We start from the raw sequence: 19,463 nt of genomic DNA, 5'->3' as shown, positions 1-19,463 counted from the left end.
TTTCCTCTCTACACCACCACTGCTGAGCAAATAAGCAAGGTAGAAGAATGCAACTGTCTGCAAAGCCCTTTGAAATTCTTTGATGGATGGCAATATAAATAAATCAACACACACACACACACACACACACACACACACACACACACACGTACACCGGTACATCGGTCTGATATCAGATTGATATATGACTTATATATAACTGATATATGATATATATATCACTGATATATGATATATCACTGATATAAAGACAATTGACTATCAGAAGTCAGTCTGATGCAGCCACTAATTTGGCTGATAAATGCCTGTGCGTGTGCACAGCCATAGCACAGCACTCAGGCAGTGAGGAGCACAGCCCAGCAGCTTGGAGAGTTGCCTCCATCTGGTAAGTCCAGTGTGGTGGAAGGAGATGGGGGAAGGGAAGGGGTCTGGGGGGCAGATGAACACCCCCTGCAGTGAGGGAGGGAGTGGGGCTGGGGCTGGGGCAGGGGCAGGTACTGCCCAGGTGGGTGGGGTGCGGGCCAGAGCTGCAACTTGTCCAGGAGGTACACGGGGAGTCTGGGCTCCTGGGGTGCGCTCATATGCCTTCCTGGGGTGTGCACTGCAGTGGGAACCACCCTCCCCTCCCTGTGCCCCCTGGATAAGCCATGGCTTCGTTTCATACCCTGCCCCGGCTGGGCAGCACCTGCTCCAGCCCCACTTCTCCCTCACCACGGGGGCCTTCATCTGTCCCCCGCAACCCATTCCCTCCCCCATCCCCTTCCACCATCACAGATTTACCAGCTGCATGTAGCTGTATTGGAAATCGTATCAGTATCAGCCAATACACCTCCTTAAAAATCAGCTATCAGTATCAGCCCCGCAAATCTGTCTGTGCACCCTTAATACGCGCACGTACTCACATATGTATCTCAAGCTTAGTTAAAACTGAAAATATCTGAAAAAGCACTATAGAATCAATAACAATTGCTGCTGCTCTAAAAAACAGAAGTGTTTTTGTGTGGGTATTAATTTATGAATGTAAACAAAACACTGGAAGAATTTAAAATCATTTTTCATGTCCATGACGTCCGTTACAGATCTTAACCAGTTATAACTTCTTTATGACCCAGGTTGATCTCTCTGTGAAATGGATGTCTAGTTACAATGACTAATATAGTAGGTTAAAATTAGAGATATATCTCATTTGGTATTTGATTAAAAGTCTTAATCCTTTCAGTTAAATCATGTTTACAGATAGCAAGCCTAGGTGTTCCTACTATAGTTTATTAGTCCTCTAAGATGACAGCACTGGAAAACAGATGATGCCGTGGAGTCCTTCAGTTTCACAAAGGACAAGAATGGGCATATAGTACCTCTTGAAGTTTTATGTCTCTCTCTGTTACCAAGTTTGGGATTAATAGCTTTTAATATTTAAGATATTTAAGACACTAAGGAGTCTCTCAAAGACCTCATATGACCAACCTTACAAAGGAGTGCTAAGAGGATGGGCTTCTTCTTAAACCCTTCCTGACATTACCTCTTTTGTTGTCCAGAAGTGTTTGCCAGGAAAAGATGCCAGAAATATTGTACTGCCTCATAGCACTGTAAGTTTCTGTTAGCCTGGAAAAAGGAAACCAGGCAAGGACTCAGATTTTGCACTTTCTCTAGGCTATTGGGTTGCCCTGAATAAGTTCATTATGACCTACTTTTTTGGTAGCGGTCAGTAGATCCCTTTTCGCAAAGAAATCTATGACAAATAGTTCTGTTAACTTTTATTGTAGGCATCCAGAGTCTCAAAAATCCTGTAAGTACTGTTCTGTAACCTAGCTTCCTAAACCCTGCTACAATATCATGTCAGATTCAAACACCATATTTTAAAGCCTTTCTGGCACTAGGAAAAATGGTGTATTTTTACATTGTGTTAGCTAGGGTATAATAACTAACAGGCAGGAAAATTTTAGGGAAGACAAGTCAATTTGCAGTTTTAAACACATTTTGGTATTTTATAGGTCAAGACAAACCTTAGCCTTTCTTATAGTCTTTATGTTGAGCCAAAGTAAGTGAAAATTATAAACTACCATGTCATCAGTAGGATTTTATCAAATGGTAGGGTAGTATAAGAGTGATGTTGTACCTGTGATGGTCTAGATATTATGTGAGAGGCAAGGATTTCTTAGAGTAATAACTCACCCCAAGAAATCCTTGCCTCTCAGATGTTAGCTACCTTGAGATAAGAACATACCTTTTCCTAGTGAGGACACACTTGGTTAAATCTTTTAGGCCTAAGATTAAAACTAAGCTTAACAGCTTTTTTTTTTTTTTTACTGTAAGATTCACCTCAAAGATTACACTTTAGTGAGGTAGGTGAATTTGTGTGTTTATATGTGTGGAGTTAAAAAAATGGCTATGACTTAATGATTTTGTAAAAATAAAATCTTATTCCTAAGGGTAATTGTTTGAGCTGGGAGTTGAGCCCTGTCAGTGGGCCAGTGCAGTAAGCTTGATATGAAGGTTACCCATGTAAATCATATACTCTTGCCCACTCCTCTCCCACAGTGTTATTAAATTAGAAGAGCTCTTGCATAATAGGATAAAGTAAAAAACGGGTAGTTGGTTATATTTTAACCCCCCCCCCGCCCCCCTCACACACACACAGAGTTCTGCTGCACTCACATTAAGTTTAGAAACTGCACGACTGGAATCCTTTTGGTAAAACTTACCTCGTAGGACAAAGGTCAGGGTAGGTCAATTTATAAACCTAGCATCATAGACAGTCCCTTTTTAACTTATTTTTGTAGCAGACTGTTGCAGTGTTTTAGTGGAACACTGGTTACAGGTGGCATTTCCAAATGACATGTGGGTTTATGAACAGCACCTGATGTATGTTTTGCACCCTGATAGGTGATGTAACATTCTAGTGAGCTCATACAAGGGCACAAATAATATAGGTCAAATTCTGATCACTTCAACCAATACATATCTAAAGCAACTCTACCAAAGCCAATGGACTTATTCTGCATGTACACTAGGCAGAAGTTGACATTTGTGACTATTTTTCTTTCAAGGGCAAAGACCACATTTTTAATCTATTCTCTAGACTAACTTGTGATGTATAGCTTTACAGTTGTGCACTATTAGAAACATGTAGTTTCTGTCTAAAATAGCCATCATGCCTTGCTACCAATAAAGGGCTGCTACTCTCAGTCTAATAGCTATGTCTCTGCTCTGTGGCTAGGAATCAGAAAAACTGGAAACTATCAACGCAGAACTAAAAGCCCAGATTGAAGAACTAAAGAATGAGAAGCAGCATTTGATATACATGCTCAATCTCCATAGGCCTACTTGCATAGTCCGAGCGCAAAATGGGAGAACACCTGAGGACGAAAGGAACCTCTTTATTCAACAGATCAAAGAAGGAACATTACAGGGCTAAGTGACAATGATGAGGCAAAATGAAGAGTCCTCATAAGTACATCTCCACACCACAAATCCAGAATCCACGGAGGATCTGACTTAAGGTGTATCTGCAGGATTCTATTAGTCAAAAACCAATAGGCAGGAGGGTTGCTTTGTTAAGCAGGAAGGATTGTGTTGGCTCAGCTGTGATCCTTCCCCTCAAAAGACTTGTTCATGCTCAAGTCAGAGTCCTCTGCCTCAACTCTAGGTTTTAGTACGTCACATGTGCTGTTCCTAGAAGCTACCAACAACAACCGCAGAAGTTTTACGTTTCTGCTTGTATACAGTACCTGCACTCATGATCTCTGTGCTAGAACACTATGACTTCCAACAATGCACTTCATCCAGACAGCAGTGCTGGATGGACACTACCTTTCCTTGTTGCTAGTAGGAAAAGCAGACAGAGTATTTTCAGAGCTTTCAAGTTTTCAGAACGATGCGTTCTGGAAGAATGTGTTGGTAAATAATGCATTTTAACCTAATGCAGAAAAGCCTTTAGTTTCAAATTAAGCATTGTATTTTTTTTCTTTACAACACTTGTGTGGGTTTTTGTATGACTCATCTCAGACTTTGATTCTGAGAAGTTTAGTAGGTGTGACAAGCATCAGTATCTTGCAAAATGTCCATGTAGCTAAAAAAGAAAGTTTGCATTTACTGAACTGGAGCTCACACATGGTTCTTCAGCGATTGCAGTTGTGCCATGAAATACAGGCAGGCACTTTGCCCTGTGAGCACCTAATGCACAATATCCAATATACACAGTAATTCAAAGCAGTTATAGGGATCAAATTTACACAGTAAAAGTAGACTTGCCAAATCTGAACTTCCTTGAAAATGAGTTCCTGGGTCTATGCTTTAATTTTACTGAAATGTTATTCATTCTGTTTGAAATTCACCTGTGTGTGGAGAGTTAGTTGAAGTGTGAAGAGGGAATTAGCTGGGAAAGGATTCAGTGAGTTTTGTCTGAAATAAGGACTGCAGGACTGAATCCAAAGTTTGTGAATAATAGCAAATGGAAGTGGAAAAGACTTAGATTACCTAGGATTTGATCCTGCAAACTTTCACTTGTTAGTAATTCTTACTCATACATTTCAGTGGGACTCGTTCCAAGAGTAGCTCTTATGCACATGACTAAGGTTTTGAGAGACTCTAATCCAACACTCTGTCAAGATTACTTCCTATTGTCATATGATTCATAAGAAAAACATCTAGCTTTTCTTTTATATTTTGGTGGGGACTGCAGTCAATCAGAATGCTGCTTGGAACCCCAAAATGGACTAAGACTTTGCTGTAGTGGGTAATTATTTTTACTTTTTATTAAAATCTAACCTTAGATGTTTTGAACTACTAATAGAGCTGCTGGACGAAAGAACTAGAGCTATGAGTGTTTAAATTCTGATGTTTCTGTGAAATCCTCAGACTGTTTAATTCTATTATCCTTACAGTTTTCTGTAAAAGAAAATATTATCCTTATTTATCACTAATATCCTAATAAGTTGAGCTAATAAATATTGCAAACCAGACAAAACTGAAAACACAAGTGCTGTGCTGTTTTTTGTTTATTTTCACTTGTTGGTGTCTAATATTATATATTCCTAAATTCAATGGTTCTGTTTGGGACATCACTTCTAAAAATATATATATAAATGCCTAATCCTTGTCTCACATGAGACAATGACTATTTTGCAGCATCAGATAATAGCAATTATACTTTCCAAAATTCCAGACTTCTATCAGTGGTGTCTAACAGCATAATGTCCCACTTTAAACAGAGCAGACCAGAAGAATGGAGTTTACAGTACATAATATTTTACACCAGTTGTGCATTTTTAATCTAAAAAAATTGCATTTTTAATCTAAAATAATCTAAAGGCTAAACCAATAGATACCTCAACCATCAGCTTCTTACTTTGCAAGTCCCAGATGAGTATATCGGATATCATACCTGATCTTATCTTACTTTTATATTCTGCAACAGAACTTCTTAATACACTTTCCTAAGATCTGGATATATTGTAATGTCCTCTATCATGTATCAACTATGTACTTCATGTACCTGAAAAGTGAATGTATACAAATACAACACACTGGGCCAGATTAATCCTGGGTACAGTTGTGAGGCACTTCCACTGACTTAAATGAAGGTTGCTTACCTCCTGTTCCTGCTGCAACTCCACTGTCTTAAATGGAGTTATATGAGGGATTAATTTGGCCCACTGTCTGTCTGACACAGGAAATTCCTGAAATGTGTTACAATTACCTTGTAAAATAACTTTTCATTGGTATTTGAATTCTGTAATATGGATTTATTAGATTTAGGCACTGTCGAGATACCATACTCCTTGTCTTTGTCTCTTGTGTATCAAATTTCAACCAACGTAAAAAGTTTGTTGCCTCTACTGTTATAAGGTGTTAGCACAAAAACTGGTTCCACTTATTGTTAATCACTATTACAAAACTCATGTCTCTTCTTTAGGGATTTTGTATGGTTGCTTTTAACCATATTACTGGTGACGCAGGCGTCATGCTTTTGCTGCTTGAGTTAAATGTAAATGTTATTTACTAGCATGCCAAATATTAATATGGTACCACTACTTTTGTTGGGAGTTAATCTGACTTTATTTCTATCTGTTCAATCATAGCTGCTTCCCTCTGTGTGTGTGTGTGTGTGTGTGTGTGTATGTGTATGTGTGTGTTCATGCGTGCGTGTATGGCATAATTTGGAAGTTATGGTACTTTGAATATGCCCAGGAAAGTAATGTCTAAAGTCTAGACAGGAACAATGCATTATATGGGTTAAGTAAATGTCTAGTTTATTCAGGAGAACCTATAAAAATGCATTAAAACAATTTGTTTTCTATTTTTGAGTTTGTTTTGATACTTTAATAAAAAATAATTAATATCCATTTGTTCATGTGTGACTTAATTCATTGTGAGGTTCATTCAAAGTTTAGAAACTGTTTCTTTTCCTACAACAATACTGGAAGGCAGGACTCCTGACTTTCGTTTCCAGCCTTGCAACTTACTTGCTATGTGATCTTGGATGAGTCATTTCAGTTGTTCAAATTTAAGTTTTACCTATCTGACAAGCTGAGAGAACCATTTTGTTGGGATGCTATTAGACTTAATATTTCTATTGCTTTAGAGTGATCAGATAGAAGGTGCCATGAAAAGCAAGGTTTTAAAAATAATTTCTTTGGAGGAGATGAGAATGTTAAGAAAAATAGCCAACATGTTTCTGCAGAACCGATCATCTACATTAATACACCAAAGTCCCCAAATATTGTAGAAGTGTTTTGCTTCTCACAGGTACTGTCATAAAATTTTGGCCTTGGTATGTTGCAAATGATCACAGCCCTTAATGTAGCAGAAACTGTAGAAGGTTAGACCAGGAGCCCAACTTGTAAACCACAAACCAATAAACACATAAATCCAAAACCTAGTTGACTAAGTGTTTAAAATTTCACCTTGAATTCCCTCTAGGAATTCCCTCATAGAATCTAGGTAGAATTTGGGGCCTAGCATTTGTAATACTTTCTTTTTCTTTATATATGTAAGTTCCTTATCATAACAACTTTTAAAGCATGACACTAGCCAGTCTGTCCATCTGCATTTATCATACATTGTCTCCTATCTATGCTCTCATCTGCAATCATGCTTTAGCTCTGCTTTGCTTAATCTTTTGTAAGTCAGCTGTTTGTCTTCAACACAGTCATGTGTTGTTTTTTTAAATGTGACCAAAAGACTAAAGATTTCTGATTCTAGTGTTTTTACACATGGTCTGAAATGTATGAATTGAACCCATATAACTGTGCATACATAAACCAGCTATTACATTCCTAATACAGACATTACTGCAAGAGTGAGGCACTGGAATGTAAGTTCTAGGATCTGTTCTTGCTGTGTTTCAGTTCCTTGCCTGATATAAATCACTATAATTCCACTGAAGTGAATTTTAATCGATGAATAACTATTAAACAGAACAGTCAGGGATGTATCCTCTTACATGCTTACACCAGTGACAGTGGATGACTGGGAGGGTATGACAGGAGAACCCTTCAGATACATCTTGTTCATATGCTCTCCTTCAAAAGCATCTAGTGCTGTGGCTGTGGAAACAATACTGGGCTAGAAGAAATATTGGTCTGACTGTTTTTATGTAACACAGGTTGTTTAAATACCTTCTGACCCTGCATGTCTGGGGATGTTTAATGCAAATGAAAGATGGCAAATTCAAAACTTAAGAAAGAACCTTTTCACACAGTTAACAGGCTGTGGAACTCATTTCCACTGGCTTTTTCCACAACCAAGAACTATGGCAAGATGCAAAGAAGGACTAGATAATTATATAGATAATAAAACATCCAGTTGCGAGGTTAAATTAAGAGTTTGAAAATTATATAAATCTCATGTTTCGGTTCTCAAAACAATTGCTACCTTTTAGGGATTGGGAAGAGACCTCCTGGGATAGAAGTATCCCACAGTTACTTTTTTTTTTTTTAACAACATCCTTGAAAGCAACTGGTGCAGGCCACTTGTTGGCAGGATACCAGATTTGGGTCTGGTCCAATTTGGCAATTCCCATGTTCCCAGGTTTGTACAGTATCCACAACTGGGGACTTTGGTACATAATATAAAAATTAATAATAATAGTAAGTTGTGATGTATTAGGAATACTTAGCATACCTCACTGATTTATAGAAACAGTATAGTCACATATTTGACTTATAATGTTGGACCCCATTCTTTAAAATACAAGTCAAGATGAGAAAAGTGACAAATTTGAAAATAGGAATGTATCATTTAAAAGATCATTTCTTCAGTGAGCATTTGGAATAAGATCTGCTGACTTAAGAGAGATGTTGGACCAGCCCTAGCTGTTTTGCTGCCCTTTCTCTATTATATTCACAGAGCTAATTGCATTGACCAATGAGAAGCAGCTACTAATTAGTTGGCTCTAGAAATGCTGCCCTGGGCAACTTACCAGTTTGTCCAAAGTATGGGTCTGCTCTGATGACAGGAATAATCATTGACTATTTTTCAGTCTTGTTAGACATATAAAGACGGTGCTGCTAAGAGGGAATGAGTTTGGACAGTATTCTTGATGCTGCATTGTTTCTGACTGCAGAATCTTTATTATTACTGCTGAGAATGATACATAGGCCAGAAAAAAACATTGATTTGTAGTTTCCAAGTCCAATACGTAGAGGTGTCAGTTAGAAAAATCTTCAGACGTATCAGGTACACAAATATGATATGGAAGTAAAATGAGAGGTAAAGTTGGGAGCCTACAATGTCTTTTCCTACATTTCAGACTATAGCAACTGTATACAAATAGACTTGAAAGAACCTGGCACATCTGAGCATAGCTAATATTATAGGATGTTTTCATTTGAAGACAGTTGTTAAGCCTATGGCCCATTGGGCTAATACGGCAACCAGGTTCTGCTGCTAATGGCATATGCGAGTGATATGGCTAACATTACAGCAGGCTGCTTTGACTCCCCAGCAAGCTAAACTGTACCCTACAGAGCCACAGTGAGATGCCTTAACTGCCCTGCCCCTGTGAGTAGGCTAACAGAATTAGTCATAGTAAATTTAATGTCATGCAAAAACATTATTTTATCCAGCATGTTGCTAGATCCTGCAGCTGGCATTTGCCAATGCCAGCTGCAGGATCTAGCAACATGCTGGATAAAATAATGTTTTTGCATGACATTAAATTTACTATGCCAGCACAGTAGAAGGGACTATATTCCAAATACAGACCATTCTTCTTCATATCTTTAAATTCAGAGATATTATAACACATGTAAAGTTACTCCTGTATAGAAGGCACTGCACCCATGACTCACTTGCTAAAACAAGGGGCACCTTCTCTCCCTCACTTGAGTAAGCTGTGCTCTCCCATTGCCCTGATTCTTCCTTGTCTGGTACAGTAGCAGCTCCCTATCTCATTTAAGTCTATTTTAACTTTGCGTACAGAAGTGGAGTGACAGTAAATCAGTAGTGCAGGGTTGAACAAATGGCTAGAAATAGAGTTAAAACAAGAACTGAGGAGTCCAGGATCGCTGTTGCCAACTTTTACAAGTTAATCAAATGTTCTTAAAATTCTGTCTCCTGGAGGCATGTGAATAGGTGAGAATCTCAGTCCCCATGGAGAAAAACTTGAAAATGTTACCAGATTGATTTCATAGACATAGACATTAGGGCTGGAAGGGACCTCGGAAGATCATCGAGTCCAGTCCCCTGCCCAAAGGGCAGGAAGTCAGCTGGGGTCATAGGATCCCAGCAAGATAAGCATCCAATTTACTCTTGAAAGTGTTCAATGTGGGTGCATGAACCACCTCCAATGGCAGACTGTTCCAGACCTTGGGGGCTCGGACAGTAAAGAAATTCTTCCTTATGTTCAGCCTGAAACAGTCATGCAGTAGTTTATAACCATTCGACCTTGTCATCCCTTGGGGCACTCTGGTGAACAAACTTTCCCCCAGATCCTGGTGGTCACCCCTGATAATCTTATAGGTGGCCATCAGATCACCCCTGAGCCTGCGCTTTTCCAGGCTAAACAGCCCCATGGCTCTCAGCCTGTCGTCATATTATGGCAAAAGTCATGATATGGCAAAAGTTCAGAAACCAGTCAAAAATAAAAGCAACTCAAAATATATTATGTGTTTTTAAACTGCATGAATTTGTAAGCAAATCTTATGGGTATGTTTGGCCCTGGCTCATGATCTTAGAATGCATAAGGTTGATCATATTCTATTCCTGCTGTAACAACTAAGGATGCTGCTGCTAAAGTCATCAATTATCTGTGGTGTCAGAAAGGCTCTAAAGACTAGGCTTAGTGAAAAGAAGCTTCAAATTAATGGTGAGAGCAAAAAAAGGTGAGTGTTTATAAAACTGTACTTGCTTTCAAGGTAACATGCAAACATCTCACTGCTCTCTGAACTAAGCTAAAGTCAGTGAGCAAAACTCTTTGTAAATTCATCTTTGTAGGTATTTTTATGCTGATTCCCATGGCGGCATTATGTTCTGTTCTTGAGCCTCCTGTCCCTTTGTGTAGTGATTCTCCACTTCATTTCTCTTTAGAAATCAGTACTTGAATGAAAATAATGTTCCAGGGCCTGCTTATATGAAGACAGTTGCAAAATCCCATCAGTTATAATAGTTATTATTCCAAAGGAAGTTAAAACAGTGCTTAGTTTGTGTAATTAAGCATTCAAAGACCAGGGAATACTAATGTTAAGGTTTCAAGTAGAAGCTTAAGCATGTCTTCTTGTGTATATGGCAAAGAAGATCCTGTAGGGAGTGTTTAAAGAGCACAATGCCCTGCCAAGGACTGAGATATATACCTCAGCCTGCATACCAGTATCTGCATATGAGGGTGGGCAATTATTTTAGCTGGAGGGCAGCTTAATGAGTTTTGGTGAGCTGTCAAGGGCTGTAAAGGTAGCCCCATGCCCTGGTCACCATCTTGAGACTGGAAATCCTGCCTGACCTTTGCCACCAAAAGTCCCTCCCCTTGCCCGCAGAAGTACTCCTTTGCAGGGGCAGGTGTTCATCTTTGAACCAGAAAAAAAATCATATGCTAAAAATCAAACATCTATTGATTTATAAGTGTTTGCACAGTGTATAAGGAGGTGATTGAATAATAGTTCAGAATAAAGTCATACTCTTGTATAGTGTGTGTGGTGTGTATGTGGGGCATATGTGGAGGAGTGGGTGTGTGTGTGGTGGGGTGTGTATGTGTATGTGTGTGGGGGTAGGTATAGAGGGGTGAGGATGTGTGTGGGGAAGGCATGCGGGGCGCAGGTGTATATGTGGGGGTGAGGGAGAGGGGTGTGAGGGAGGGTGTGGGTATAGGGGGGTATGCCCCCCCACCTGCCACCATGGTGCACAACCCCTGCCACCAGGGGCAACAGCAGCAAGTGGCAGGACCTTGAGGCGCTCATGGCCTACACAGGTGGAGCCCCCTGGCAGCACACAGCTCCAGCCACTTCTGGGAGCTGTACATGATGGCAAAGAGCGGGGCCAGGCCACCCCACCTCCATTGTGTGGGGCTCCCTGCATCTCACATGCAGCTCCCAGGACCCAGCCAGAGCCATGTGCCATGGCAGAGGAGCCCGTGTGATGAAGCCAACAGCCTGGACTGACTCCCTGCCACCACATGCAGCTCCCAGGACTCCACTGGGAAGCAGGGAGCAGAGACGAGCCAGCCTGGCTCCATCGTGTGGGGCTCTCTGCTACTTCTGGTGGAGTCCCAGGAGCTTTATATGGTGGCAGGGAGCAGCAAAATCTGCTGGCTCAAGTGTGCAGGGCTTCCCTCGGTGGTGCATGAGTCACAGGAGCTGCACGTGAGCCATGGGGAGCCCCATGTGATAGAATTGGGCCAACCCAGGCTCTCCACTCCTGCTGCCTTGCTACGCGTGGGCCCTGGGCTCCATGCCCCTGCCCACCTGCAGTTTCTCCCCACCCCGCAAGGCTGCCCTACCTGTTGCCTGGGGCGCTGCAACAGGAACATGAGGAGGAGCTGGGGGAGCTAAGCAGTTCCCCTGGCAGCAGCCCTGCCCTGAAGCTGTGTGCTGGCTGGGGCCAGGGCCAGGGCCAGGGCCAGGGCCAGGGCCAGGGCTCTCCCATGCCCTGGCAGGATGCGAGTGCAGCAAAGACAGCCATGGGCTATACTTGCCCCCCACACATAAAATTAATTGGTGGGCACTTACCCCTGGGCCTGATGAAATCATCTTGTGAGCCAGATCTGGTACACAGGTCGTATTTTGCCCAACCCTGACCTACACCAATGGCTGTCAACCTTTTTAGACTCAAGGCACCCAATGAAAAATGCTAACTCTTACTTTTCACTCATTTTTTTAATGTGGAAAAGTAATACAGCAATTCTTCTGTTACAAACAACTAAGAAAGATTATAACAGGTCAGAATGTTTTTGATATTATGGATTCCTATTTGAAATCTCTTGGTTTGTCTTGTTAATCATGCATCTGTATTTACCTACCTGACAGTGCTAATACTGTGTGGTATCCTGTAACAGCCTTAAAAGGATCTCACAGCATGCAGAGTCCTGCAGCACCTGGTTGAGAATCACTGGTCTACACAGCGCAGCACTGTGCAGTTACCCAAAGTACCTAACCATACACTAGCTCTGGAACCAGAAGCAGTCCCATTAGCATGGCTCTGCAGCTGGACTAATTAGCTCCAATTAACCCAACTGGTTATCTCATTAATGTGGCTGTATTGCTTCCAGTTCTGGAAGTAGCACATACACAGTTAGCTTGGGGATCTTTGCATGGTCCTGCCTTCTGCTATAAAGATGTACTTGTAGTGACACAATCACTTGTTTCTCAATAACAAAATATATTTTATGCCTTGTCTGCACATATACTTTTTCTTGTAGTCTTTTGAACTGATGGCATATGATAGAGTCATAGAATATGAGAGTTGGAAGCGACCTCAGGAGGTCATCTGTTCCAACCCCCTGCTCAAAGCAGGGCCAACATCAACTATATCAATCCCAGACAAGCATGAAAAATATGGCCCATGGACTGGATCCAACCCACCAAGGGATTTTGTCCAAACCACAGAGGATCCTTCAATCCTGCCTGGCCCAGGTGTAAAAGGCAGTTCAGGCAGCGGCACGTGCAGCTGGTCCTGCCACCCCCGGGGTGTGCAGTACAGCTGGCATAGTGCAGCAGCCAGACTTATTTCCTGGCAGCCCCTGCAGCAGCGGCTCCTTCCAGCTGCTGATGCCAGTCTCTGCCACTGCTGGACCTGGCCCCACTGCTTGAGCACCTAAGCCCATCCATCCCACACCCACTCGGGTACTGAATGGAGTGGACAGGCAGGGTCTTCATGGAGACTGGCCTGGGACTTGTGTGGGTAAGGTGCGTGTCCGGGCAGATGGAATGGGGCCACGGGCAGGCAAAGAGCAGCATCTGGGAGCAGGATAGGTAGGTTGGGCTAGGGCTGGGATTGGGGTCAGGATCAGGGGATGGTGAGAGCATGGGGCTGGGGCCTGGGGCAGAGCCACAATTCCTCATGATGGTTGCCAATTTTGAAGGCAGGGGCACGCCAGGAGCAGATTGCACCTCTGCCCCAAGCCCTGCGCTCTCACCGCCCTGTGATCCTGCTCCCAGATCTGGCTTCATCCCCACTCAGCCATCCTGCTCCTAGATGCCACTCCCTGCCTGCCTGCAGCCCCATCCCATCTGCCTGGATGAGCACACCCTGTCTATGTGGATCCCAGACCAGCCTCCATGGAGACCCTGGGATTGCCAAGTGGCGAAAGCATGGGGCCAGGCCCTGGGGCAGAGCCACTTAGAGAGTTGTGGTGTTGTGGTGAGTTGTTCTGGATGGGAGATGCTGATCTGGTCCATGACAGCTCACCAAAACTCCCTAAGAAGCCCTCTGCCTCAAATAATTACCCATCCCTGATCTAGCGCTATTGTCTTTGTAACCAGCCTTCAAGTAGTTGAAGGCTGTTATTAAATCCCCCCAGAGTCTTCTCTTCTCCATACTAAATATGCCCAGCTCCCTAAGCCTCTCCTCAGAAGTCATGTCCCCCAGCCCCTTCACCATTTTTGTTGCCTTCTGCTTGACCCTCTCTAATTTGTCCACATCCTTTGTGTAGTGGGGGGCCCAAAACTGGATGCAGTACTTCAGATGTGGCCTCACTGGTGCCAAACAGAGGGGAATAATCACTTTCCTTGGTCTGCTGGCAACACTCTTACCAATGCAGCCCGCTATGCTATTAGCCTTCCTGCACAAGAATGGCACACTGCTAGCTTGTCTTTAGCTTATTGTCCACTGTAACCCCCAGGTCCTTTTCTGCAGAGTTGCTGCTTATCCAGTCAGGCCCCAACCTGTCCTGGTGCATAGGATTGTTCTGTCCTAAGTGCAGGACTTTGCACTTGTCCTTGTTGAACCTCTTGAGATTTCTTTTAGTCCAATCCTCCAATTGATCTAGGTTTTTCTGAATCCAGCCCTACCCTCTAGCTTATTTACTACTCCCCCAGCTTGGTGTCATCTGTAAATATCACTATATTAAAGTAATGTATCTATAAAGAGGTTCAGTGAATGAGGAAAGGGCTCCTTAAAAGATATAGTCTGCTATCATGACATATGGAATCACATATAAACTGGAGGTGTTCATTGACACACATATTAACAAATGTAAAAAAACACAACTACATATTAAAAAGAAATGTAAAGGTTTCCAAACTGCTTGAGTTCCAGTTATTTTCCTTTTACTTGCCAGTGACCACACCTCATCTGAAACTCCATACGGCACCAAAACATCACATGGTTGAGAAATATTGCAAGTAAACACACTGTTACAAAAAAGTACACTGGAAGCCCCAGGGGAAGCAAGTACTCGGTGGTTAGTGCTGTCAGATCCTGTAAGAGATAGGAACCTTGTGTGATTCTCAGGTAGCTTCCCCTCCAGCTGAGAAAGGAGCTGTGTTAAAGTGCTCCAGAGGAGACATATCAAACTGCTTCGGACAAAATACATCACTGTGACAGGCACCACTGAAGGGGGATTGAAAGAGCAAGAGAAGCGCATTAACCAGCTCCTCCCCTCCCCCTCAACTAACAACAAACTAAATTGAGGATGTACATATTTCCAGCAAATAAACTTTTGATTCCCTTGCAAATAACCAGTTCCTCCTCCTCAGTTCCTCCTTCCCTCTTTCTTTCTCTTTGCACTGCAGCCACTCCCCCACATTCCCCATGAGTTTCCCATAGTAGCAGCAGCCACCACCACAGACAAGGGTTAAATTGGTAGCTACCTATCACACCAGATCTAAAGGAGTACTGGAACAGTCACCATCACTCAGTTCTGAACACCTCTTTCAGGGCAGAACTTGGGCACCAAATAAACTCCTCATTCCCAGAAACATATGTCATCCTTGCTTCCTTGCTTAGTCACTAGCACCAGGTTCCTCTGAGACTCAGAGGTGCTCCAGTATCTTTTGCACTGGTTGCAGTGACACATCTACTGCAGCTAGTGCCAACAGCCTGGTGCATGTCTGGGAATTAATGGGGCTTATAAAGAAATGAGCACAAAAATTTGAATCCACTTGACAAATATGACAATGAAATGATAAATAGAACTGGACAAATAAACCTGTGGAAGGGAGCAGGGAACAATTGAAAAGGAAAGATGCAAACACCATCTTGTCTTAGGCTGCCCATGAGAGCTGCAAAAACATGTGCACAGTAATGCAGTGTTCATGAGAGATTTGCTTGATGATAGAAGATGGCAAGGGACTCTAGTGGGCGGAGAGAGTGAATATCTTCTGCTGTGCTTTCTACACTTTCTCCTCTGCAGGGTGCTGCTGCATAACACATTGAACACAAAACAGCAAGAGCAACAGCAAATGCCACTACATCATGGCACAGTTCATACACTCCCTCATCTTGTCAGGGGCCACATTTTGAGTCTCCCTCAAAATGCCGTGCCACTGTTGAACTGCCTTTGCAAGAATTTCATCTGGTGTTTAAAGGCTTTAAGATACTTTAAATAGTCTTGTAGTATGAATTGTTTGTGAAGGGCCCAACTGCACCCAGGACAGCGGAGGAGGTTCTTTAGTAACAAATTAATAAAATTAATAAAATAAAACACTGCTAATTCAGAAATGATAATTTAATTGCTGTTGGATTATAGAAACTAGAATCCAGCATAATAGCTGAACTCTCATAAGAAAACCAGACCTATTTGGTCTCTGACATCACTACCCTATTCACTTCAAAGGCTCACATATGTTGGCTTTGTGATAAAAAACATATTCTGCTATATATAGAGCTCAGCTGAAGCCTCTAATTATTTTCTTCCACAGGCATATACATAATAAGATGAATGCTGGGAAGATATTGAGTTATCTCTCATATTCTTGACATCTCCTCACGTTCTTGCTTCCAGGAGTAGCCAGGTAAGAAGACACTGTAATGTACTGCCTTTCTGTGTGTAAGAAAGTACTGCAAATGTTTCACAGAAAAGGACATTGTCCTCTACCCAATACTGCTAGTTTTACTTATTGCTGCTGCTTAAGTGGTATAAGAGGGCAATGATTTTAAGGTGGATTTCATTGGTTGTAAACCAAGTTCAGCTGCGTGTTTTATGGTGTTATCTTAGCCAAAAATGTTCAAAGCTGCGTGCCTATAATTAGCCACTTCAATCCTTACTAAGATCCCAATTCTCTTAAGGCTATATTTAGGTTCATCCCTGTTCACAAAAGCACTTGACTGCTTAATTTTAAGCATATGCTTAAATTTAATTAGCTTAGATGGGATTTGAGCATATAATTACAGATGGGTATATATTTAATTGCTTCCCTAAATTGTAGACCTATGCACTTAAGTAAAAGTAACTTGACTTTCTGACACATGTGAATCCCAATGGATTCAGTGAGAACTGCAGGTGCTTGGCACCTTTGAAAATAATGCACGCACACATGAAAAGTTTTGTCCCTGGGTAGTTTTTTTGTGAGGTCTGAACTGACTTGAGTAGATTTGTACTAGCCTACTTACGGAAACAAAGGCCGTGTTACCATTTCTAGACTACAAGCTTACTGTGCCCTGCAGTTCTGCTCTCACACACATCCTGTGACTTTACCATGCTAGCTTCTAGACTGGAAATAGCCACATTCTTTGGGTGCTAATGGGCCAGTCTGGCTCTGCCTCCCAGCAGAGGTGTTAGTCTACTTTTGGTGCCTTAAGGATGTGGCTTCCCATCCACTGCTTCCTGTCCACAAGCGAATGTGCTTTGAGCCATGAGGCATGTATGAAGCCAGTATTGCTGCATGGTAAGTTTACAGGTAAGTTTACAGGTAAGTCTACGTGGCCTTAGGCACGTTCAGTATTAGGCAGCAATTGTATAGGAGTTTTGAGTATCTCAATGGTGCCCAAAATGGCAGCTAGAGCTAAGTTCCTTTGTTGATCTAGCCCTAAGCAGTAAGAACAAGAAAATTAGAAAGTATTTCTAATTTTGGATACATGAGTACATGTCTTATTAGGAGAGTAGAAAGCAAGTGTAATGCCTAGGCTCCTTTAAAATTATTTCTGTATAAAAGGACCCAATTAATGTTATTAGGTCACCCTAGTAACACCAGACAGGTTACCATAGCAGCATCTTATATGGAATGATAGATTACCCCAACTTTATGAAAAGGTAATTCTGTTTCTCTGAGTCATGGTAATAAATCCACGTTTGTGGAGTAAAATGGGCACTCACCAACCATCTCATGCTCCCAGTGATGTCAGGTTAGTTGGACGATCAATAGTGTAAACTGAAAACATTAAGTGTCATGTTTAGATTTTTAAACCCCAGAGGACAGAATGTTCTGAGCAATTAACACAGAATTATTGCCAGACGTGAAATATTAGATAATAAACATTTTTAAGAGATACAGCTGTTAAATTTGTATGAACTATTCAGAATAATGTTAATTGCTTAAAATAACTCTGGTAGTGAGTGCAATCAGATTTCAAATGAAAATATTAAATACAGATTTGAGACTGGCCAGGGAGTGTGTGATGCCTGCTGTGTGCTAGAGAATTAAACAGAATTCAGTTTCCAAGAATAGCCTCCGATCCCTTTCAGACCCTGGGGCAACAATGGCCACAGTGTGCCAAGTTCAGAACTGGGGTAAGAACATTTGCTGACCTGAACTCAAGTGTGATTAAGTGCTGGTGTAAGTAGTGTGTTGGCACTGACCCTGGTGTTAGATTGAGGTATAGGGTTCACTTCAGTGGGTCTGCTGCTGAATTTCATGGTGTAAGGAAGATAAGCATCCTTCTGATGGTTATAAATTGCTTACAGTAGTTGTACAGGGTGGATTAACCAGGCCACATTTGCCTGTCTATGGGGCACAAAATGAATGCAACAGTATATGTCAAGCAGCAGGGACAAAACAGAGATATGGCAGGCAGGGCAGCAGATGTAGTATTAAGCGAGGGGCTGCAGGCAGTGAGCTACCCCACAGTGTAGTCCCACCCTCCCTTTGGCTTGGTCATACTTGGGAAGTGAAACATAAAGCCCCTAAAGTAGGTGTGTTGTATAGCTCCATTTCAGCAGGGTGCTGGGAAAGGAGGAGAAAGGGCTGCTCTTCCCCACACTTTCTTAATTAAAACAACCGGGACACTTGGCAGTGTATAGATTGGGGCAGGAGGACAGAGTGTCTGTTGCTCAGGGACCTTGCTCCCTGCCCCAGCCTCTCCCCTTTCAGTCTTGGGCTGCTCTCACCCTCTTTCTCCCCAGCACCTCTCTGCCCACCCAGTTCCTCTCTTCCTAGCTCCAACTTGCTCCTTTTCCCACCAGCTGCTCAGAAGCAGACACACAGGGTCCTGTCAGGTTGAGGGCTCCCATTCTGCTGAGCTGCCCTACACATGCTGCTGCACTCCTGCTTTTTCCTGCCTCTGTCACCAAACTCACCTGCCTCGTTTGCTGCTGGACTTTGAGAAGCCAGAGCCAACGCAGCATGGCAAGGAGCTGCAAGCTGGGCTCCAAACAACCCCATAATTCATCTCAAGTGATAACCATCTCAGCCTCCCGGTCTGTATCACCTCTCTTTGCAGTCCGTGTGCTGGGCACCAGCAGTATATGGGCCACACAACTAGAGTGTCATGGTGTAACAAAAACATTATTACTGGAGCCCATAAACGCTGGATAACTGAAAGCAGGAGTAACTAATAGGAGAGCTATAAGCAAATCCCCTTAAACACATGCTTTTCTTACTGTTTCCTGCTAGCTGATTTCTGCATTTTCCAATTTTTTTCTTCAGTAGCGTGTTACAGTTTTGCATATTGACTGAGCGTCAAATTGCCTGAAGATACTGTTTTTATCACATACACCCATTTTAGGAACAGTTTGCATGCTATAAGTAACTCACACCACAGGTTAAACCATGGTATATTGGTCTGTTTTGCATTCAAATTCTTACCCTTGTCACTTTTATAATAATTTATGATAGTAATTATTGTAGAAAGAAAGCTCTACTTTGAAGAGCTAA

The 19,463-nt window shown here is 42.2% G+C and overlaps 1 protein-coding gene across 6 annotated transcripts in view; it reads left to right on the top strand.

The window, feature by feature from the left end:
- The window catches only part of ATF3 (activating transcription factor 3), a 48,189-nt gene extending 31,787 nt beyond the window's left edge, over window positions 1–16,402 (top strand). For 5 of the 6 annotated variants that reach the window (XM_090049262.1, XM_090049272.1, XM_090049281.1 and 2 more), the window contains one exon: window positions 3,218–6,338. In XM_090049262.1, coding sequence (XP_089905388.1) covers window positions 3,218–3,415 — 198 coding nt within the window. In that variant the 3' untranslated portion in view covers window positions 3,416–6,338. Of the gene's footprint in view, window positions 1–3,217; window positions 6,339–16,292 lie in introns of those variants that run through there. The other variant, XM_090049245.1, reaches the window with a different exon arrangement.
- Window positions 16,403–19,463: the final 3,061 nt, after the last annotated feature.

The sequence above is a fragment of the Crocodylus siamensis genome, chromosome 1, assembly GCF_052110815.1.
Source record: "Crocodylus siamensis isolate JL-2025a chromosome 1, ASM5211081v1, whole genome shotgun sequence".
In the NCBI taxonomy this organism is placed as follows: Eukaryota; Metazoa; Chordata; order Crocodylia; family Crocodylidae; genus Crocodylus; species Crocodylus siamensis.
This window is presented reverse-complemented; position numbering and strand designations above follow the sequence as displayed.